Here is a 22,127-nt window from a genome sequence, read left to right on the forward strand (position 1 = left end):
CTTTATTGATACCAGCTATAATAGACAATAAAAAAAAATCTATTTACTACATCTAAATTTATGGATCACAAGATCAAACATTATAAAAGAGGCTTAACAATAATCTTCGAAGAATAAACCTAAATGGTACATTTTGAAAGTGCGCCAAAATCAAAGTAAAAATATAGACGCAGTACGCCAGTTCAAGTAGAGATATTTCCCAAAAATTAAAGGAATTTCTGGATTTCATCGTATATAGCCAAGACAAGAGCACCACCGGTTCCACGGAAAACGTTAGAAAGAGCTCCTTTGAACATAGCTGACATACCCTCGTTCTTGATGATTTTAAGAGCACAATCTAATGTGTTCTTGTAAAGAAGTTCTTTACGTCCAGATTGCATCATCATACGTCTTCTAACGGTATCCCATGGGTATGAAAGGATTCCTGAACCAACAGTAACAACTTGAGCAATACCCCAAGCAGCAAAGAAGTTAAGTTTCTTTCCATCAGAAGCAAATACCATCTTTGCAGTATCAAACATTCCAAAGTAAGCGGCACGGTAGATAATAATACCCTGAACAGAAACGAAAAATCCCCTGTAAAGACCAATTGGACCATCAGATTTAGCAATCTTAATGAGACAATCAGACAATCCTTTGAATTCTCTAGTTGAACCTTTACCAATATCAGCAGCAAGTCTGGTACGAGCAAAGTCAAGTGGATAAACAAAGCAAAGAGATGTTGCACCAGCAGCACCACCAGAAGCTAAATTACCAGCAAAGAATTTCCAGAAATCTTTCTTCTTGTCAAGACCTTCCAAGAAAAGTTTTTTATAGGTATCTTTGAAGGCAAAGTTCAAAGCTTGAGTTGGAAAATATCTAATTACATTGGCCAAGTTACCTCTCCACAAAGCACTCAAACCTTGTTCTTTTGGGACACGAACAAGTACATCAACTATTCCCTTGTATCTTTTGTCTTTAGCTATAGCATCTGAAGCATCTTGAACCTATATATTTAATTAAGATATTATTTTTTAATTTAACATTAAAAACTCACTTGAAGAAGAAGTTTGACACGTTCAATTGGAGCAACAGCAGTTTTAGAAATAGCAGCGGCACAACCTCCAGAAAGTAAGTCAATTAAAAACTTTTTTGTGTCAAATCCTTTTTCGTTGCTCATAATGTTGGAATATCACTAAAAAAATGAAACAATTTATTAGTAAATAAAATGAAGTTATATATGCTGCACACACTCCACGCAAGCAGATTTAAAACGTATTTGTGTGCCTCAATGAATACTAGTGTATGCACTAAAGCCTTGAATGTATTGCCAAGCCATTCCAATCGACACGCCCAAAAAAACAAAAACCTGCACATCATCCTCGATATATATATTGTTAACTATCATTGTGAAAATACCACAGACAAACAAAAAATGTTTCGCCTCGAATAAAAAAAAAAAAACAGTGCAGAGATAGAAAGATTTGGGGTTAAAATTTTAGACAGTCGATAGATGGAACAAAAATACATAGACAGTGTCTATGCAACATAAGTGGTATTTATCTATTTGAAACATGCAAAAAAAAAATATTGAAATGAACAAATGTCAAAGTAAGTAATTCATATAAAACAATTAAATTATTATACTTATGAAAACATGATTGTGTTTGTAATGTTTTAAAAAATAGGTGTAAATAAAAATTAATATTAAAAAAACATAAAACAGTGGAAACATCTGTTTTGTGCCATGTTATCTAAAATACAACAAACAAACAATCCAGTATCGCAGACAATTGATGAAAGACAGGTAAAAATTTAAAATAACAAAAAATAAGTAGAAACATTTTCCTGGTAGCTGCTTAAAATAAATGTCCCACTCTTTGAAATAAAAATAAATGGTTAGAGAAAATAGTAACAGAAATAGGAAAATGGAGGTAAAGTCTGATGTGCATTTTTCTTCAATATTTCTTTTTGAGAGCCAGTTTCAGTTTTTATTTTAAACTTATGACAAAATTTAAATTGAAAAACTCATTATAGTGATAATTTTTTAATTTTTTTTTTATTTACAAAAATTTTTAGTAAATTTTTATAATTTAATCTAGGTAAATTATGTATTATTATTCCATTTTACAATCGATTTTTTATATTATTTATAATTTTATTTTAAATTTTAACAAATATTTTTATAGCTTAATTCTATTTTGAATAAAAAAAATAGAATGCCATCAGATGCTAAAAAAAAACGTGATGCGGCAAAAAAAGCAGCTGCTAAAGGCAAAAATACTGGGAAAAAAGTTACTGAAGAAGTTACAGATAGTATTTCAAAAATAGTGGAAAATGGCATAATTGACGAGGATGTTGACGAGGCTACTTCATTAATAGAAAAAATTGAATTAGAAAATGCTTCAGCAAGGACAGTTGCTGCAGTATTGGCATCTCATAAACACTCCATAGATACAAAAATTGAACAATTTACTTTAACATTTCATGGTAAAGAACTTGTTGTTGACGCCACGCTTGAATTAAACATGGGAAGAAGATATGGATTTATTGGATTAAATGGAAGTGGTAAATCAGCTATTTTACATGCAATTTATAATCGAGAATTACCAATACCTGACCATATTGACATGTTTTTAGTTTCGCGCGAAATGCCTGCATCCGAAAAATCAGCATTACAAGCTGTTATTGATGTTGATAAAGAAAGAGTAATCTTAGAAAAGTTGGCTGATGAATTGGCTACAGATGAATCTGAGGAAGCTCAGGAGAAACTTTTAGATGTTTATGAACGCCTTGATGAAATGGATGCCAACATGGCTGAAACAAAAGCTGCTCGTATTTTACATGGTCTAGGTTTTTCTCGTCAAATGATGTTAAAGAAATGCAAAGATTTTTCTGGTGGATGGAGAATGAGAATTTCACTTGCTAGAGCTTTATATTTAAAGCCATCGTTATTACTTCTTGATGAACCAACAAATCATTTAGATCTTGATGCTTGTGTATGGTTAGAAAGAGAATTATCAAAGTATAAAAGATGTCTTCTTATTACTTCGCATTCACAAGATTTCATGAATAATGTTTGTACAAACATCATCCATTTATTCCAAAAAAAATTAATTTACTATTCCGGTAACTACAACACTTTTGTTAAAACAAGAGCAGAATTGTTAGAAAATCAAATGAAACGTTATAAATGGGAACAAAATCAAATTCAAAACATGAAAGATTACGTTGCACGATTCGGTCACGGTTCAGCAAAATTAGCAAGGCAAGCTCAATCCAAAGAAAAAACTATGGCAAAAATGATTGCCGGAGGATTAACAGAAAAAGTTGCAGTTGAAACTGTAAAACAATTCTATTTCATTGATCCTGGTGAGATACCACCTCCTGTTATTATGGTTCAAAATGTATCATTCCGTTACAATGATAATTCTAATTGGATTTACAGAGATTTAGATTTTGGTGTTGATTTAAGTACAAGAATTGCTCTTGTAGGTCCTAATGGTGCTGGTAAAAGTACATTGTTAAAACTTTTATGCGATGAAATATCACCAACAAATGGAGTTATTAGAAGGCATTCACATTGTAAACTAGGAAGATACCATCAACATCTTCACGAAGAATTACCAATGAATCTTTCACCATTAGAATATATGGGAGAATGTTTTAAAGATATAAATGAAGTTCAAGTTTTAAGACAAATGGTTGGAAGATTTGGCCTAACAGGAAGAGACCAAACATGCCCTATAAAAGAATTAAGTGATGGACAAAAGAAAAGATTAGCTTTTGCCAAACTAGCATTCGAAAGGCCTCATATTCTTCTTCTTGATGAACCTACTAATCATCTTGACATGGAATCTATTGATGCACTAGCTGAGGCTATCAATGAATTTGAAGGTGGTGTAATTCTTGTTTCTCACGATTTCCGTCTTGTTAAACAAGTAACAGAAGAAATTTGGGTTTGTGATAAAGAAACTATTACTAAATGGAACGGTGACATTTTCTCATATAAGAAACATCTTCAAGAGGAAATTGACAAAGAGGAGAAAAAAATGGTAGAGCGTTAATATTTTTTTACAACTATTTAATCATTTCATGTTTGTTACAAGTGGTAAAATATATACAATGTTTGTTTCTTGTTGTATAACTCCATTGGTTTGTTAAATAAAATTGAGTTAAATTTTAAATTTTCTTGACTTATATCAGTTCATTTTAAATAAAAAATCAAAGATCATTTAACATTATATGCTTCTGTAGTTGTTGATCATGAATAAAAAGTATTGATTAAAAGATCATGATTAATAAAAGGCATCAAATCGACTAGTTAGTATGATTATTCGTGTTAAGACATAGCCTATGATAAGGAGACTAAATTTTTATTAAATAATCAGCATACTTTTACATTAAAATTATTGCATATAATTTTTCAGATGCAAGGTAGTTTTAAAGAATCTCAGATGTCTGAAATGTCTGAAAACGACATATCTAATTTTAAAAGAAGACAAGGGAAATTAAAATATTTAAATATAACTAAAGATATTACGGATTTTAAGGTAAGTTTAATATTATCTATACTTACTAACTTTGTTCATAATATTTTAATTTTATTAGATGGGCGCATCACTTACTTTCTAAAATTTTGCCTTTCCAATTTGTGTGTCAATAGATGATGATGATGATACGTTGCAACATATAACTTCTTTCGTTTAAACAATTGACATATAGACAATTGGGAATAAGGTTTTAGCATGTACAATAATATACTCCTCTGCTAAGTGATCAAAAAAATAACTATACTCTCACACAATTAAATTTAAGATAAAACATTTTTATAAAACTTTCTTTTATCCTTCTTTCACTATACCCTGTTTTTCTAACTCTGTTCATTTCTTTTTAAAACTTTTCTTCCCTGGAAACTTCCCCCCTACTTTTATTATATGTGTATTTCTCTACGTAAAAAGCATAACGTCTGTCGTTCTAAAATTTTAGAGAGAGAGAATTAAACGTTAAGTTCATCTGCATCATATATTATTACCGCAATTGTATTATTCATACTAAACTTTTACTAGCACAAAACTTATTGATAGAAACAACTTTTTTTTTTTTTTTTCGTATGATTTATATATTGATTGATAAAATATAGCATATTGTTTAGAAAAAATATTATTATACATTAGCTACCATATTTTTCACTTTTTAATTAAATTACCTACTTTGATAAATCAAATTTCTGGAGCATGCACTTTTAATTGCAATCAAATTTATTTTGTATTTAAATTATGTATAGGTAACTTTCACACATTATTTTAATTTTTCTTCTCTGATAAAAAAGTTTAATTATAATTACTCGCTTCCACGTATGTATATAACACTAATTATCAACTTTTTCTAGTTTACACCTCCAACTGCTAAGAATATTTCATTAAAAAATAATAGGCCTTCTAAATATTTTAATTCATCAGATAATTATAATTGTAAAAGGTTAGTTTTTTTTTATATTATAAACTTAAATTTATTAATATTTTAATTATGTATTATTATTATTATAGTACTAACGATAAGAATATGGTTTATTCTAATAATAATAATAATTTAAATCCTTCTCAAATAAACAATTCCAACGTTAATACGTATGTTTATCAACAACAACATCAACGTAGTGTTAGTGGAAATTATCAAAATAATTTTAATTCTGGAAATAGGTTTAATAATAAAAATGTTCAGTATAAAAATGATCGTCACATATTTAATAATAATATGTACAATAAATCTCTTCAACAAACACACGCTGGAAACAATAAAGAGGATGTTATTTTATCAAATACGAATCTCTATATTCGTAACTTAACTCAAGAAACAACTGATGAAAGTCTGAAAGAATTATGTAAGAAGTTTGGTGATATTGTATCAACGAAGGCTATTATGGATAAAGGAACAAATACATGTCGTGGATTTGGTTTTGTTGAATTTAATAATGTGGAAGATGCTCAAAAAGCTATGAATGGATTATCTGAACAAGGTCTTCTTGTTTCACGAGCTAGACTTAGTAAAAATAATAATGAGGATAGTGCTGATTCAACAAATTTATATATTGCCAATCTTCCAGCAGGATACACTGAAGAAATGTTACGTTCGCTTTGTGCTAATGAAGGAGCAGATGTTATATCTACAAGAATATTACGTGATGAATCAGGTGAATCTCGTTGCGTTGGATTTGCTAGAGTTGAATCAAAAGAAAGATGTGAGCAAATAATTAGTAAGTATAACGGAAAAGTTCTTGAAGGAACAAAAGAACCACTACTAGTAAAACTTGCTACTGCTGGTAAGAAAGTTGGAAAAAGTCGTACTTTTGGAAATATGCCTTATATAAATAATTATTATATGAATCAACGTAGTTACACAGGAGTAATAAGAAATGCAGGAATACCAGGATATACACAAAATCCAATTATTGCTCATTCAATTCCTGTTGATGGTCCTTTTTATAATTATCCTCCACCAGCAATTTCAATTAGTGATAGACCAAATAATGTTCCACCACCTCATGGTGTAAACCGTAGTGGAAGTGCTTCTCATTCAACTCCAAGAATATCATATCCAAACATTCAACCTGCTCATTATTCAGGTCCTACAATACCTCCAGGTCCACATCATTATCCAGTTATACCTCCTGGTGGTCATCCACAAGGATATGGTACACCACAACAATTAATAGGATCATATCAGGGTACAGATGGTCCAACATCAAACCAAACTCCTTCTTCAAATGAAGGCCCTCCCAGTCAAATTCCACAAGGTTACTATCAAGGATATCCTTATTATCAGGGACAACCATATGTTCAATATGGTGTTGATGTCCAACAAATGCATATTCAACCAAATCCTCAATATTGTAACGGGACAATGAACGCAAACGTTGGTAGAAATGATGGAGATGTCCAACAATATGACAATCCTGGAAATAGAAGTGGGCAGGTAACAAACAACAACAATAAGGAGAAGAAATAAATTATAAGAATATATTTTACACAAAGAAAAAAATGATTTTTAATAACATCTAAATTCCTTGAAGACGGGACTTTTTGACTTTTTTTGTAATGGATCTAAAAAAAATTATGTATCTGTATAATACCATAGATGTTAATATTTATTTAATACAATTTTGATTTTAAAAAAGTCAAAATTATTCATTGAAGATAGTGTTTCATTGTTTCTTGACTTTTTATTTATCTTTCTTCCTTTATTAATTTCAAATTTTGGAAGTTGTATTTATATAATAAAAAAACTTCAAATATTCTTATATTTCAATGCATATATTTATTAATGTATAGTTAATAAATATAAGTGCCTTTTTGTAGATCGTTTTTTTAATCAATTTTATTTTATATATCATTTAATAATTTGATTAAATGTGTTTGATGTTTAATTTAATCTTTTTTATGAAATCTAGAAGTTAATAAAAATTTTAAGAAAAGTTTTAATCATTGATTTTTAAAAGGTCAGAATGAATTTATTTTTTTACCTATCTCTTTCTTCTCAAAATCACATTTTTTACTGCTAATTAGAAAGTAAAACTTTATAAAAAAAACTTTAAAATGGTGTATTAATATTGAAAAAAGTTTTACTTAACTAATATTTTATTCTAGTTCTTCTTTAAACATTTGATATTTCATTTTGATGTTGTTAAGTACTTTAAAATTAAAGATATTTTTGTCCATAATTTATTTGAAATTGATTTCAATATAGTGATATACATAAATTAATTAAAATTTTAATATTATAGAAATTTATTTAAATTTCTGAATATATTAGAAAATAATTTAAAAATATGTCTTTGTCTGTAAAAATATAACTATTAAAAGTTGTTATATAAAGTATTTAATTAAAATAATAGTTAACACATTTTATATTAAATTCAAGAAATATTTTTTAACCAAATATGTCCGATTTTAAAAATTTTGTAATTAATGGAAAAAATGATTTGTTTGATTTAAAAAATGAATTGAATTCCGATAAAAAAGAAAAAAAAAGAGAAGCAGTTAAAAAAGTTATAGCTTCAATGACTGTTGGTAAAGATGTTAGGTAAGTATAAATTTAAAAATATTTTTATCATTTTATTTTAGTGCACTTTTTCCTGATGTTGTTAATTGTATGCAAACTGATAACGTGGAATTAAAAAAATTAGTTTATTTATATTTAATGAATTATGCTAAAAGTCATCCTGATTTAGCAATTTTAGCTGTTAATACTTTTGTTAAAGATTGTGAAGATCCAAATCCATTAATACGTGCATTGGCTGTTAGAACAATGGGATGTATTCGTGTTGATAAAATAACAGAATATTTATGTGAACCATTAAGAAAATGTATGAAAGATGAAGATCCATATGTAAGAAAGACGGCAGCTGTTTGTGTTGCAAAGTTACATGACATTAATCCATCATTAGTTGAAGATCAAGGATTTGTTGAATTACTTTCAGATCTTTTTTCTGATTCAAATCCAATGGTTGTTGCTAATGCTGTTGCTGCAATAACTGAAATTAATCAAACAAAACAATTATTTGAAATTAATCTTCAACTTGTTAATAAATTACTTACTGCATTAAATGAATGTACAGAATGGGGACAGGTATTTATTCTTGATGCATTAAATAATTATACACCAAAAGATGAAAGAGAAGCACAAAATATATGTGAAAGAATTTCACCACGTTTAGCTCATGCTAATGCTGCTGTAGTTCTTTCAACTGTTAAAGTTTTAATGAAATTAATGAATTATCTTCCTGAAACGTCTGAATTTATTACTCAATTAACTAAAAAATTAGCACCACCAATGATTACATTATTATCAGCTGAACCTGAAATTCAATATGTTGCATTAAGAAATATAAATCTTATTGTACAAAAAAGACCAGATATTTTAAAACAAGAAATGAAAGTTTTTTTTGTAAAATATAATGATCCAATTTATGTTAAAATGGAAAAACTTGATATTATGATTAGACTTGCTCAACAAAATAATATTGCACAAGTTTTAAGTGAATTAAAAGAGTATGCTGCTGAAGTTGATGTTGATTTTGTTAGAAAAGCTGTTAGAGCTATTGGTAGATGTGCCATTAAAATTGAAACTGCTGCTGAAAAGTGTGTTTCTACTTTATTAGAACTTTTACAAACAAAAGTTAATTATGTTGTTCAAGAAGCTGTTGTTGTAATTAAAGATATATTTAGAAAATATCCAAATAAATATGAAAGTATAATTTCTACATTATGTGAGAATTTAGATACACTTGATGAACCAGAAGCAAGAGCATCAATGATTTGGATTATTGGTGAATATGCAGAAAGAATTGAAAATGCTGATGAACTTTTAGAGTCATTTGTTGAAACATTTCATGATGAAAGTACACAAGTTCAATTACAATTACTTACAGCTACAGTTAAATTGTTTTTGAAAAAACCTAGTGAATCACAGGATCTTGTTCAACGTGTACTTGCATTAGCAACTCAAGCTTCAGACAATCCTGATTTGAGAGATCGTGGTTATATATACTGGAGACTTCTTTCTGCTGATTCAGCTGCAGCAAAGGAAGTTATTTTAACTAGTAAACCTGTGATTACAGGAGATACAGATTTCCTTGAACCATCTCTTCTTAATCAATTAATTAATCATATTGGTACACTTGCTTCTGTTTATCACAAACCAATATCTGATTTTGTTAAGATTAATGATGAAGTAATACAAAAAAGTACAAAACATATATGCACTAAAGAAAATAATCTACTTGGAGACATAATTAGTTTTGAAGATGATATTCATTATGATAAATCAAAATCAGTTAAAACACAACAAAACATTATTCTTGAAGATTTAATTTCTTTAGATGTATTTCGCTACTAAAGAACACGTAAATTAAAATAATTATTTATATATTTCTAAGTTTTGTTAGCAGTTGCCATAAATTATAACATATTTGATTATTATTCAAAAATTTAAAAAATAGTTATAACTACTTTATTCTTATCAATAAATTTATATACTAATTGTTATTTTATTTGCAATTTTTTTAATCTATTGCTTTTTTCTAAATATTTTTTGAAACAATTGACATTAATGATACTATTGTAAAATAAAAATATATTAAAGTTAATATGTTTCAAAATATAATTAATTATTTATACATAAAAATGGCTCATAAATACAATATTTTTTTTATTAAAATAGTTTTAATTTTTCCTTCTTCTAGGGAAATAATTCTTCATCAACAGCTTTACTTTTTAAAATTTCATAGTAAACTGTTCCAAAGATACTTTCCATCATAACTTTATCAATGGCACATGTAAATCTACAATATGTATCTCTTTCTCGTTTAATTTTATTTGAATTTATTATTTCAGCAAATTTACTAGCAATTGCCTTATGCATATCTTCTTCCTTAAAATTACCAGTATTTTTATACTCATTATAAACTGTTCGATCCAAATAAGGTTTTAAATATATAATATCATTTCGACAATCAGGATCATTTAACTTTTCTAAAAATTTATCTCTTTTATTAAAAAAAATTAATAATCCACACTTTGAAGCATAAGGATTAGATAGAAGATTTTTCATATATTCTAAACATTCATCTAATAATGTTCCCTCATATTCATCATGTTTTTCATTATAATCTGACATCCCCACTACAAGGAGGATAAAATTTTTAGAATCACTTGGTCCCTGTAAACTCCAATGTTTGACAAATTCTCCAACTTTTGATCTCTCTGATTTTTGTCCACCAATATCATTAATTTCAATTTTTGTATCATATATTTTAAAACGATATGTACGCATATCTTGAGTTGGATATCTACTCCTTACTTTATCACTCTCATCTGGTATATAATTATCAGAAAAAACCTCAATAATCTTTTCTTTTTTCATAAAATGATCACAACCATCAAATAATTTTTTACCCTCTAGTTTAATTTTATTTTTATGTTCAAAAGCTTTTACAAAATCTGAATCCTCAAATAGTAATATTAATGATACCAAAAATTCTGGTTTATTTTCTTTTATTTGTTCATAATCTTCATCCTCATCTAATGATTCACTTAATTCCATGGCAAAATTAAAGTTATCCTCTGTCTCATACTCAATATTTTCTCTTTCATTATATTTTATAATAATATTAAAAGTATCTAATATATTTTTTCTAATAATATTCCTCCAAATAATATTATTTTCAAAATCTTTTTTCCATTTATTAGGATCATACTCATTCCAGTCTTCATCATACATACGATATCTTTTATTATTATTTATTGCTAACATTTGTAGTTGACGAATGATGGTTGTCTTTCCGGCAGATCCCAATCCTGCCATAAAAAATCTTACAGGACTTTCTGTATTAAGTTGAATATTTATTTCATCATTATTGTTATCCTTAAAATTTTCAAAAAATTTTAAAAATTATCAACTTACAATTATTTTTGGTACATTTCCAATACCTATTTTTTTAGAATCATTTCCACATATTGATAATATTGAACCCATCTTATAATAGTTAAAAAATAAAATTTCAAATAATAAAAACTCATATTGATTCTTTTATATAATATTATACAAAAATACATCTTATCTATTATGGCAAGCTGATTTTAATTCTTATCAATTCTTTTAATGTTACTTATATACCATAATAAATTATAATCATTTATGATAATAAATTTTTTAATTGTTAATTATTTATATATTAATCATTCTTCTTCTATTAATTTTTAAAACATTATTTATACTTTAAAGAAAAAAAAACTTTTAATTTTTAAACTTTAAAAAGGATTTGTTAAAATATAAGATGACTTATTTTATTTTATAATTTTTAATTTAAAAATATTTTTTTTTTCACATAACATTTATTAAATACAAAACTTTTATTTGTTAGTATAGTAAAAAAATTAAAACAAAATCTTTTTGAACTAAAAACATAAATATTTTTTTTATCAAAAAATAATTGTGAATTTTGCATTATATTATATTATTTTAAATATATTAATATGATAAAAAAAAATCAACTTTTAAATATTTTAATAAATGTATAAAATTATTTTTATCAATATGTATATATATATGTAATCAACATGTACAATCACAAAAATTAAAATGTCTACAATAAATATATTTATTATTCATATCAGAAAATATACAAGTGTTATCATTTTACTAATATTTAAAAAGTATTTTCATTTATAAAATATGAGTACTTCTACCATTTCAACTACCTTAAAAGATAGTACATATTATGTTACGACAACACAAACATTAACAGAAAATTCATATAATATTGAAGAATATTTTCCTCTCATTTTATTATCATCTATACTATTATTATTTTTATGTGCATGTATATGTGGAAAGAAAAATGAAGATATAGAAAGTAATAATTTTTCTAATTGTGAAATGACAAATTACCTGGAGGCAACATTTAATGAATCTTTTATTGATGATGATGGTGATGTTATAGTTTTTGATAGCAGAACAACCTCCTCCAAAACTTTAAATTAATAATTTTAACTAATAATTAATATTATTTTATTTAATAAAAATTTAAAAAAATAAAATAATAAGTAGTGATAATGATATAAGTTTATGAAATTATTAAAAAAAAAAAGTGTTATATGCATAATTTAAATAATTTTTTAAAACTAAATTTATCATTATTTTTAGTTTTATTTTTTTCTTTTAATACTTCATTTGAATGATCAATTCTATAATTATTGTTTAAATTAAAGATTTCTATTGGTAATTGGAAACTTGTTTTTCCTCGTTTTATTATTTTATTAAAATATTTTGTATTTTTACTATACAATTTAGTTTCTAATATCTCTAATTTTATCATATTTATAAATAATTCTTGTCTTAATTTTTTAATATAAACTATTTCATTTTCTAATGCTGAATTTTTTTTATCATTATTAATTTTATTTATATCATCATTAGGAATATTTGATATATCATTTATATCAGCAACCTGACGTAATACATTTGGACAATCACCAGCATATTGAGGAAATTCACCAGGAATAATATTTATTAAAGCAAAATCACTCTCCTCCATAAATAAAGATTTTTTATTTTTTTCAGCTAAATTATTCCAATGTTGGTCGGATGTCAAAAAAGCCATTACTAGAATGAAAGGTAAATAAAAAAAAAATTTACTATAAAAATTAATAAATAAATTTTTAAATTTTTTATAAAACTTAAATAATTAATAATATATATAATTATAATTTTTACAACAAAAAAAATAATATAATATTTATATGAAAAAATAATGTTATCATTAAAAATGATACTTAGATACAAAATTATTTTATTCTATCTACCTTAATGAAAAAAAAATATATATATATATATGGATATATGTGTGTAAATGACGATATGATGACTAATATATTTAAATATATATAAATGATATATTTTCTTTTTAAAATAGTTAATATAAAATAATAATTAAAGGGTGGGATTTAATAACGATAGTAATATTTATACTGTGGTCCAGTCGATTTTAATGAATATATATAATAAATAACATGCAATAATAATATGAAGCAATGCCTTTTATAAACAATATATTATTACCATTATAAAATTAATATATATTAATAAAAATATTAAATTAATTTTTAAAAAAAAATTATATTATTAATTATCAATTGACATTATTATTATTTAATTTTAAAGTTATTAAAAAAAGAAGTAATTTTTTAATTTTTGATTTTTTATATATATAATTAAAATTATATATTTATTAAATATTTTAAATATCATAAAAAAATTTTTAATTTTATTATTTAAAATATATTAAAAGCACAAATATTGTTTGCTACTTAAAAATTTTATATATATTAGTGCAATAGTCTTTTTTATTTAATTTTATAAATAAATTTATATTTTTAATAATATATATTAAAATATTATTAATTTAACTTTAACATAACTTATTATAGTAGTAATTAAACATAGATTTTAACATTTTTTTATAAAAAAAAATAAAATAATTAAAAGAATATTTATATATGTGTATGTATGTTAAATCATTTGGAAAAAAAATTGAAAACTTAATTTTTTTATTAATAATAATTGAAGAATGATGTGATTATTAATACACCTCTCAATATATTATAATATTTAATAAAAATTATAAGCCCATTATATTTAATAAGTAATAATTCAACGATTCATTACTTTATATATAGAAATTAAAGAATAAAATTTTTTTTTTAAATTAAAAATTATATTAATAATAAAATATTAAAAATATATATATATCTCTTAAACCTACATTAAAGTTTAGTACCAAATAATATCCTTCTATGTAAAAATATATATTCCATAAATAAGATGTCTTTTTACAGGTTAGTTTCTAATTATAATATTCTAACTACATTTATGTATGACTCATATATGAAAAAATATTAAATACATAATCAAAAATAATTTTTAATACTTAGTAATATTATAAATAAATAGTTTATTTAATGAGAACAAAATTTAGAAAAAAAAAAAGAGAAAAGTTTTGCAAGAAATAGCTAACAACATATTTTAAATAATTACATGAATATTTTGATGAATTATATAACTATTATAAAAATAAATAATATCTTTAAAGAAGTACTATTATTTTTACAATAATATAATTTTTTTTTATTTATTAAATAGTTAATAAAAAAAAAAAAATTACATTTTAAATAAAAAAAATATTAAATTATGTAAGCTATTAAAGATTAAACCAGACAGTTGTTATTATTCATTTTAAATTAAAAAAAAGGTTTACTTATGAATCATTACTATATATCGTTGAAAACATTTTTTTTCTCCTCATGTCATATATTTGGTCTGTAAAATTTTATTAATAACAAGGAAAAAAATAATTTACATATTAAAAAGATTTAGAAATTAATTATAAAATATAAAAATATTATAATTTTATCTCATCAAAATCTGCCTCATTGTCAATAGATAATTTATTTACAAAACTTTGATTTTTTACTGAAATATTATTTGATGGTTTTATGGTTTCATATGACAAATTTGTTACTTTTGTTGGTCCTTTTGATGATGATTTAAATTTTTTTAAAAAAAGATTTGTAAAAGTTTTTTCTCTTAAATTATATTGATTCTCTTTCTCTAATTTTTTTTGTTCCTCACGAAGAATGCTAAGTTTTTTTAAATATTTTATATAATATCTAAAGACAAAAAAATTACTAAAACTTCTTGTTCCATATATTGCAAAAATCATAATTTCAAGTAATGAAAAAGACATTAATATTCTTAATAAAAATAGTGTTGTACAGACAATTTGAAATATTAGGTATTGTCTCATTGCCAACTCCTGACCATTCTTGACAACAGACAAAAAATAGACAAATTCTAAAATTATAGCACCAATCAAAGGTATTCCACTAAAACCAAGTAAAAAAGTAAAAAATATTTCTCCGATGACGGCAAATCCATTATAAAAATTTGAAAAAATAAATGCCTTCTTGACGGAGGTACGAAATTTTAAAATTTTAATAGTATCATTATCATCATCATACTTGAGATTTTCTACAATCATAGTAAAATAATAAAAAAAATAAAATTATAATTCAAAGGAAACATTAATATTTAAAAAAATTTGTATTTTAACATTTTGATTATTTACAAATTTCTTTTAATATATAAAAAATTATTCTTTTTTTTTATTTTGACTATGCTTGATTTCTAATTCTTCCCAGGGATTCATAAGTTCTAGTAAATTATTTGTTAAATATGAAACATTTTCATATCGACGTTGGTTAAAATTTTTCTTATTCCTATTATTTCTATTATTGGCATTATTTCCTTTCCCTTAAAATATTATAAATTTTATTATTTTTATAAAAAAAAATGGTATCTATTAAACTTACATCCTCCACGATACATGTTACACTTCTGCATTCTTTAAAAAGTAAATGTATTATTCTTTTGGAACAATGTTTTATTAATATATAAATTTATATTACCATTTAAGATTTGCTTTGGGAAAATAATATACATTAAAACAAATATTAAGTATATTAATTTTATTGATGCTAAAAAAAAACTTGTGATTAAATAATACTTTTTTTTTAAATTTTTTATTTTATTAATTATATATCCTTAGTTATTTAAAATATGAAATATATTGCTGATACTGTTAAAAATTTTGGCAAATATTATCGACAACATTCAGCAAAAGAATGGAAAGACTACTTTTTTAGTACACATTTTTTAGGTCCTCTAGTTAATTATGGTAGGTAAAATTTAATATTTTTACATGATATTTTTTTTTATAGGCCTACCAGTAGCAGCTATTGCTGATCTTAAAAAAAGTCCTGAATTTATTAGTGGAAATATGACGGTTGCTTTATTAGTTTATAGTTCTATTTTTAGTAGATTTGCCTGGAGAGTTCAACCAAGAAATATGCTTTTGTTAAGTTGTCATGTTCTTAATTTGACTGCTCAAAGTACACAAATGATTCGCTTTCTTAATCACAATTATATTCATGCTTTCAATGATCCTTATTGTGAAGAAGACAAAAAAAATGAAGAAAAAAACTAACTTTTTTTATGGAAATTGATTGAAATATGTGGTTAATTAATAATCAATTAAAAAATAATTTTATTTATCATAATTTTCCATATATTTTTTTTACTTGTAAAGAAAAATAATTAATCATGTTGTTATATTTAATTTCTTTAAGGAAATTTTTATTATATATAATGTTATATATTCCTTTTTTAATTTAAATATTCTTGTTCATTTTTCGTTGATTGATGATAGTATTTTATATAAAATTATAAAATGTATTGTATGTATAACTTTTATATATTTGATATAAAAAATTAACTTTGATAACGGTAAATTCTTTTACAATAATCGATTTGATTTACTTAAGCATTTGTTTTTATTTTAAATATTGACGTAAATTAAAAAGATTTTATTTTATTAAAACTATCATCTCAGTAAAATATATTTCTTTTTATAAAAAACCAACTTAATAGAATTTTCATCTTAAAATGAAATATCTTCTTTTGTTAATCGCATAAATAAAAAGAAAAAAAACATCCAAAATTTAATAAAATATCACAAAAGAAATTTATTTAAAAAAGATGGAACTTGAATAAATAAGATAACTTATACAAATTTATTATACATTAGAATCATTGTATTCATATTTTAAAAGTACAAATATATCCATATGAGCTTTTAATTTTGCCATTTGTTTTTTATAATTTTCCAAATTTTTAACTAAAATTGCAATTTTTTCTTCAATAAAAATTAAGGCTCTTTCATAGGTTAATTCAGCATAAATATTTTCTATCATTTTTACTAAAACTTTGTTATTTTCTCTTCTATATATAAATTATTAATATATAAAAAAAAATTATTTAAACATACAATTTAACATCTGCAAAGATATACTCATTTAAATTCATTTGCATTTTTATTTCAGTATTTTCATTAGATTCATTGGTATATTCTGTTAATATTTTTAGTGTTGTAGATAATTCTTCATAGTCTTTCATTTCCAAGGATGTTCTTTTATATAGCTCAGATAATGTTTGATAATCTTCATTAAATTTATCATAAACTTTTTGAAATTGTTCCATTTTTTTAAAAAAATGAAATTTAAAGTGATAATATTTCTGTATTGAAATTTATTGGAGTGACGTACATAGATTTTTAAAAAAAAAAGATTATATGACTTAATTTTATAGCAATTTGAAGGATGTTTATTTCATTTTAATTTATATATGATTTCGCTATTGAATTAAAAATGTTTTTCATATTATAAAAATACTCTTTTTTTTTAATTATTATTTAAAAATTTATGTTATAGATAAGGTATTTATCGTCATATAAAAAAAAATATTATGATTAGAGAATAAATATTTCTACTGCAATCTATTAATATATTGAAAGTGAAATAAAAGTTACTTTTAATATACATAATGTAACGTTAACGGAACTAATTTTTTTTTTCTTTTTAAGAAAATAATTTTTTACAAATCATACATATAAGAAATATTATCATTAAATATACTTATCATTAAAATTATATATTTTTTAAAATTTTAAGAATATAAAAAATTCATATTTTGGAAAATCTAATTCAAAGTAATTTTGCGTTACTTCATAAATCCCAATATTTTACAAAAAAACAACTTAGGTAAAAGAAAATATTTTTGTTTAATCATCTTGTCTTATAAATCTTGAATAATTATAAATATAACTAGGAAAATTAGTTGACATTATTGTTTGAAATATATTTGAACTAAAAAAAAAAATATTGTTATGAAGTATGGATTTTTAATTATACCTATTGTAATTAAAAGTATAGTTATTTTTCAGTATCCTATCTAAAATATATCCAAAATTTTGTTTAGTTGAATGATTCATCATTTGGTAATTGATTTCTGACAGGATTATTTTAGTTTGTGAAGAATTTTCTTCCTCATTTGATAGAATAAAGTTATCTATAGTTTCATTTATATATCTTATTGACAAAGTTTTATAGCGGTCTCTGAAACAAAATAACAAAATTTATTTTCCCCTGAGTTTTATAAAAATTTTCTACTTTTTAAGAAGTAATCATAACTCAAAATAAAAGTACTTATGAATAAAAATAAAAAAGTTACTTTGAGTACTTACGTTGTCACAATTATTCCTTGCTGGCACTTTGTTCCTGTTATTGTAATTGATGCTGGTGCAACATATGGTGTCTCTGATAATACAAGCATCGCATCTTCAAAAGTATTTTCAAATTCAAGGGTTGCTCTTATTGTTAATGGAATAGAATTGAATTGATGATATAATATGAATTTTATATTATCTAAGTAATTTCCTTTACATCTTGAGTTAAGTGAAATTGTAAATTTATTTATCTTAACACCATTAACAATACCAATAAATCCACCATAATGATGAGATGTAAAAAGTATATTACCATTTTGATAAAAATTTACAATAAATGTCATATTTTTTATTAAATCTTTAAAAAGATAGTTAATCTTATATCCATGGTATATAAAAGTTTTATTGTCATGGAGAATAATTGATGATGACACAAAAGGTATTAATTTATTCATATTTTCACTAGCAATTAAATCATAAAAAATATTTAATATTAAAATTTCACCAACAGTTGTATTGAGATGATGTGCTATTCCATAAATCTCCTCACGATAACGAAATGGTAACTTTGAAAATATAAGTAACTCAATTAAATTAAAATGAACATTATCATTAACCTTAGAATCTAATTCTAATGATGATGATGGAAATATTACTGGAAGAATTACTTTTGATGTTTTTTTTATAAGATTAATAATTTCATCTTTATAATCATTAACAATTGCCACCCATCTATCTCTTGGTTTCGTTTCTAAGCTAATATTATAAATTTTTAAACCATTTATAAAAAGACAATTAAAAATAATATAATAAATAAATAGATTGTAAAAATATTTCATCTCTAAAATACATTTTAATGTATAAAATTAAAAAGAATACTTTTTGAAATGCCTTAAAAATATTTTTAGATAAATAAAAAGACATGAAAAATAAAAAGACTTTAAAATAATATATTATAGTTGAACAATAAAAATTCAATTCCCATGTTTATTGTATAATATTATTATATTTATCTATATTATTTCTTATTTTTTTTTTGTTACTATTTAGTTATATAATGGTCATTTATAATAATAATAAAAAATGTTACTATGGATAATTTAAGTAATATGATATATATTTTTTAAAAAATAATAAAATAGAAAAAAATTTTTGATATTAAGATTTTAAATTTTTTATATATATATTTTTAAAATGTTCTATCAAATATATTTAATTTTGATATTAATTTTTATTAATAAAGGTAGGTATAATCAAAAAGTTGTAGTAAAATATCATTAAAAATAGAGGTTAACGGACTTGAATGCCAAAGATGTGAAGGATGGAGTGGAAGAAATCCAGCGGGATGGATAAGAGATGTAAACACTGAATGTGCTAATAGAAATAACCAATGTTATACTAATTTTTATTGTGTCAAAATTGTAAATCCAAAGGGTCGCCACACTACATATGAAACATACTCTTCTCAATGTTATGATTCAAGTCAACTTGTAACATATCCAGGACAAACTATATCAATTGAAAAAAATAAATGTTATGAAGTTTCGGATGGTGGAAATCCAGCTAGAATAAGAAAATATTGTTTTTGTAGAGATAAGGATCATTGTAATGATAATAGTAGAATCACATTTAATAAGATTATATTAATAACAATAGTTACAAAAATTATATTAAATTTCTTTTATTAATAAAATTAAATTCTTTTTTAATATAATTAAAGTTTTTTTTATCTTCAATTTGTAAGTTAATTGAATACTCCAAAAATTAATAATAGTAATATAAATAAATATTTTATTTATCTTGAAAATTGTTTAACAATTGTAATATAATTATATATTACATAATAAAAGTAAGACTATCAATTTAAATAAATAAACTATCTTTGATAAATATTATTGTAAGTTTAAATTTTATATTCATTAAATAAAAATCTTTTTTTTTATTGTGTAAAACTTGGTAATGGCATTCCACAACGATGTTGTCTACAAGTACAATTAGATGTATTTTGAACTATAGTAAAATATTCTGTTGAATTTATATATTGTTTACTTAATTTTTCTAATGTCGTTAAAATATTGGCTGTATTTTTTCCTGTAAATCGTGGACGTCGATGTTGATCATCCAAACATTTTAATATAAATTCCCAACTATAAATATTTTAAAAAAAAGAAATTAAAAACAAATACTTACTAGTCATCAGGAGTATGTTTTGGTCTTTTAAGTCCCCTATCCCTTTCACTTAAACTTTTTTGAATTTCTTCAAAACTTTTTTGATAATGAGGTTCAGCACCAAGTGTAGCACATTCCCAACCCAAAACACCAAACATATAAACATCCGCCTCAACACGATGTACACATTGTAAAAAATCTGCTGCACAAACAATTTCCGGAGGAAGATATGGAATTGGTAATCTTGGACCAAAATCTATAGGTAAACCAAAATCTCCTAATTTAGCAATACAATTTTCTAAATCTCTATGTGTAAGGAGGACATTTCTTGCAGCAACATCACCATGAGTAAATTCACTACCATCTTGATCTCTAGATTCATGAATATATTTTAATGCCTCTCCAACTTGACTAAGAACATTTATAATTTGCCTAACATAAACTTTTTTTCCATACTTTTCATTTTCATTTTTAGATGTTCGAAGATTTTTAAAAAATTCAGCCAATGAACCTCCACTTAACCATTCCATTGCAAACATTGGCCTAAAAGCAGAAAATGATAATCTACTTATGGCAATTAATTTAACAATATTAGGATGATTCAATCTTGATAGTCTTGCTGCTTCTTCTAATAAACCAATAGATTGTTGTGGAATTGGATAACTTAATTTAATTGCAGCACATTTTTTTTGTTTAAAACGTGTTTGTGTTTTAGGATATACAAATCCTTTAAAAACAAATCCAATAGAACCTTGTCCTAATTTATGATCAGTTAATTCTATAAAAACATCATCAACTAAATATGGTTCCAATATTTTTTGTAATTTTTTTAATCTTTTTGTATAAGGAAATATTGTTTCAGGAACCGGTAAACACATTGATTTTCTATCTAAATTTTTTTTTTTAAATTTAATAATATTAAAAAATTATATAATAACAAACTTTTATAATACCATGTTAAAGCTAATATATATAATAATCCTAATGAAGCAAATGTTGTCCATGGAGATATATAAGAATTTTGATATAAACATTCACGTTTTGTCTCATTTAATGATGTATAATTATTATGAATTATTTCTGGAATATTATTTAATTTCATAGTATATTATTTATAAATATAACATATAATTTTAAAACTAATATATTAAGTAAAAATTATATAATGTTTCTCTTTTAATTTGGAAAATTGAAGTAATTCACCACATCAAGGTCATCATAATTTATAAAAGTAAATATATTTTATATTAAATCAATTTATTCATTTATATTTTAAATCAAAATAAATTCTTTAATAATT

The 22,127-nt window shown here is 23.5% G+C and overlaps 12 protein-coding genes across 12 annotated transcripts; 5 read left to right on the forward strand and 7 right to left on the reverse strand.

The window, feature by feature from the left end:
- Positions 1-206: 206 nt before the first annotated feature.
- SRAE_2000300300 (ADP/ATP translocase 4) lies at positions 207-1,159 on the reverse strand (the record flags this gene model as incomplete). Its single annotated transcript, XM_024654145.1, has 2 exons — positions 207-986; positions 1,037-1,159. The coding sequence occupies 2 exons, from the start codon at positions 1,157-1,159 to the stop codon at positions 207-209; spliced, it is 903 nt and encodes a 300-aa protein (XP_024507545.1).
- Positions 1,160-2,198: 1,039 nt separating this feature from the next.
- SRAE_2000300400 (ABC transporter-like domain and AAA+ ATPase domain and P-loop containing nucleoside triphosphate hydrolase domain-containing protein) lies at positions 2,199-4,046 on the forward strand (the record flags this gene model as incomplete). Its single annotated transcript, XM_024654146.1, has 1 exon — positions 2,199-4,046. One exon carries the CDS (start codon positions 2,199-2,201, stop codon positions 4,044-4,046), a length of 1,848 nt encoding a protein of 615 aa, XP_024507546.1.
- A 363-nt stretch (positions 4,047-4,409) lies between these two features.
- SRAE_2000300500 (Protein alan shepard) lies at positions 4,410-6,987 on the forward strand (the record flags this gene model as incomplete). The annotated part of the gene is made up of 3 exons (XM_024654147.1): positions 4,410-4,532; positions 5,372-5,460; positions 5,529-6,987. 3 exons carry the CDS (start codon positions 4,410-4,412, stop codon positions 6,985-6,987), a joined length of 1,671 nt encoding a protein of 556 aa, XP_024507547.1.
- A 931-nt stretch (positions 6,988-7,918) lies between these two features.
- On the forward strand, positions 7,919-9,876 carry SRAE_2000300600 (Adaptor protein complex 1/2, beta subunit; the record flags this gene model as incomplete). Its single annotated transcript, XM_024654148.1, has 2 exons — positions 7,919-8,061; positions 8,103-9,876. The coding sequence occupies 2 exons, from the start codon at positions 7,919-7,921 to the stop codon at positions 9,874-9,876; spliced, it is 1,917 nt and encodes a 638-aa protein (XP_024507548.1).
- Positions 9,877-10,218: 342 nt separating this feature from the next.
- On the reverse strand, positions 10,219-11,514 carry SRAE_2000300700 (Guanine nucleotide-binding protein G(k) subunit alpha; the record flags this gene model as incomplete). Its single annotated transcript, XM_024654149.1, has 2 exons — positions 10,219-11,403; positions 11,443-11,514. The coding sequence occupies 2 exons, from the start codon at positions 11,512-11,514 to the stop codon at positions 10,219-10,221; spliced, it is 1,257 nt and encodes a 418-aa protein (XP_024507549.1).
- A 743-nt stretch (positions 11,515-12,257) lies between these two features.
- Positions 12,258-13,141, reverse strand: SRAE_2000300800 (Hypothetical protein; the record flags this gene model as incomplete). The annotated part of the gene is made up of 3 exons (XM_024654150.1): positions 12,258-12,339; positions 12,430-12,511; positions 12,820-13,141. The coding sequence occupies 3 exons, from the start codon at positions 13,139-13,141 to the stop codon at positions 12,258-12,260; spliced, it is 486 nt and encodes a 161-aa protein (XP_024507550.1).
- A 1,797-nt stretch (positions 13,142-14,938) lies between these two features.
- On the reverse strand, positions 14,939-15,577 carry SRAE_2000300900 (Hypothetical protein; the record flags this gene model as incomplete). Its single annotated transcript, XM_024654151.1, has 1 exon — positions 14,939-15,577. One exon carries the CDS (start codon positions 15,575-15,577, stop codon positions 14,939-14,941), a length of 639 nt encoding a protein of 212 aa, XP_024507551.1.
- A 578-nt stretch (positions 15,578-16,155) lies between these two features.
- On the forward strand, positions 16,156-16,582 carry SRAE_2000301000 (Mitochondrial pyruvate carrier 1; the record flags this gene model as incomplete). Its single annotated transcript, XM_024654153.1, has 2 exons — positions 16,156-16,273; positions 16,317-16,582. The coding sequence occupies 2 exons, from the start codon at positions 16,156-16,158 to the stop codon at positions 16,580-16,582; spliced, it is 384 nt and encodes a 127-aa protein (XP_024507552.1).
- A 589-nt stretch (positions 16,583-17,171) lies between these two features.
- Positions 17,172-17,634, reverse strand: SRAE_2000301100 (Prefoldin alpha-like domain and Prefoldin domain-containing protein; the record flags this gene model as incomplete). Its single annotated transcript, XM_024654154.1, has 2 exons — positions 17,172-17,376; positions 17,423-17,634. The coding sequence occupies 2 exons, from the start codon at positions 17,632-17,634 to the stop codon at positions 17,172-17,174; spliced, it is 417 nt and encodes a 138-aa protein (XP_024507553.1).
- Positions 17,635-18,214: 580 nt separating this feature from the next.
- SRAE_2000301200 (N-acylethanolamine-hydrolyzing acid amidase) lies at positions 18,215-19,497 on the reverse strand (the record flags this gene model as incomplete). Its single annotated transcript, XM_024654155.1, has 3 exons — positions 18,215-18,299; positions 18,345-18,548; positions 18,677-19,497. The coding sequence occupies 3 exons, from the start codon at positions 19,495-19,497 to the stop codon at positions 18,215-18,217; spliced, it is 1,110 nt and encodes a 369-aa protein (XP_024507554.1).
- Positions 19,498-19,852: 355 nt separating this feature from the next.
- On the forward strand, positions 19,853-20,346 carry SRAE_2000301300 (Hypothetical protein; the record flags this gene model as incomplete). Its single annotated transcript, XM_024654156.1, has 2 exons — positions 19,853-19,901; positions 19,946-20,346. 2 exons carry the CDS (start codon positions 19,853-19,855, stop codon positions 20,344-20,346), a joined length of 450 nt encoding a protein of 149 aa, XP_024507555.1.
- A 251-nt stretch (positions 20,347-20,597) lies between these two features.
- SRAE_2000301400 (Tyrosine-protein kinase receptor) lies at positions 20,598-21,929 on the reverse strand (the record flags this gene model as incomplete). Its single annotated transcript, XM_024654157.1, has 3 exons — positions 20,598-20,805; positions 20,849-21,716; positions 21,770-21,929. The coding sequence occupies 3 exons, from the start codon at positions 21,927-21,929 to the stop codon at positions 20,598-20,600; spliced, it is 1,236 nt and encodes a 411-aa protein (XP_024507556.1).
- Between the last annotated feature and the right edge of the window lie 198 nt (positions 21,930-22,127).

The sequence above is a fragment of the Strongyloides ratti genome, assembly GCF_001040885.1.
Source record: "Strongyloides ratti genome assembly S_ratti_ED321, chromosome : 2".
Taxonomy (NCBI): Eukaryota; Metazoa; Nematoda; class Chromadorea; order Rhabditida; family Strongyloididae; genus Strongyloides; species Strongyloides ratti.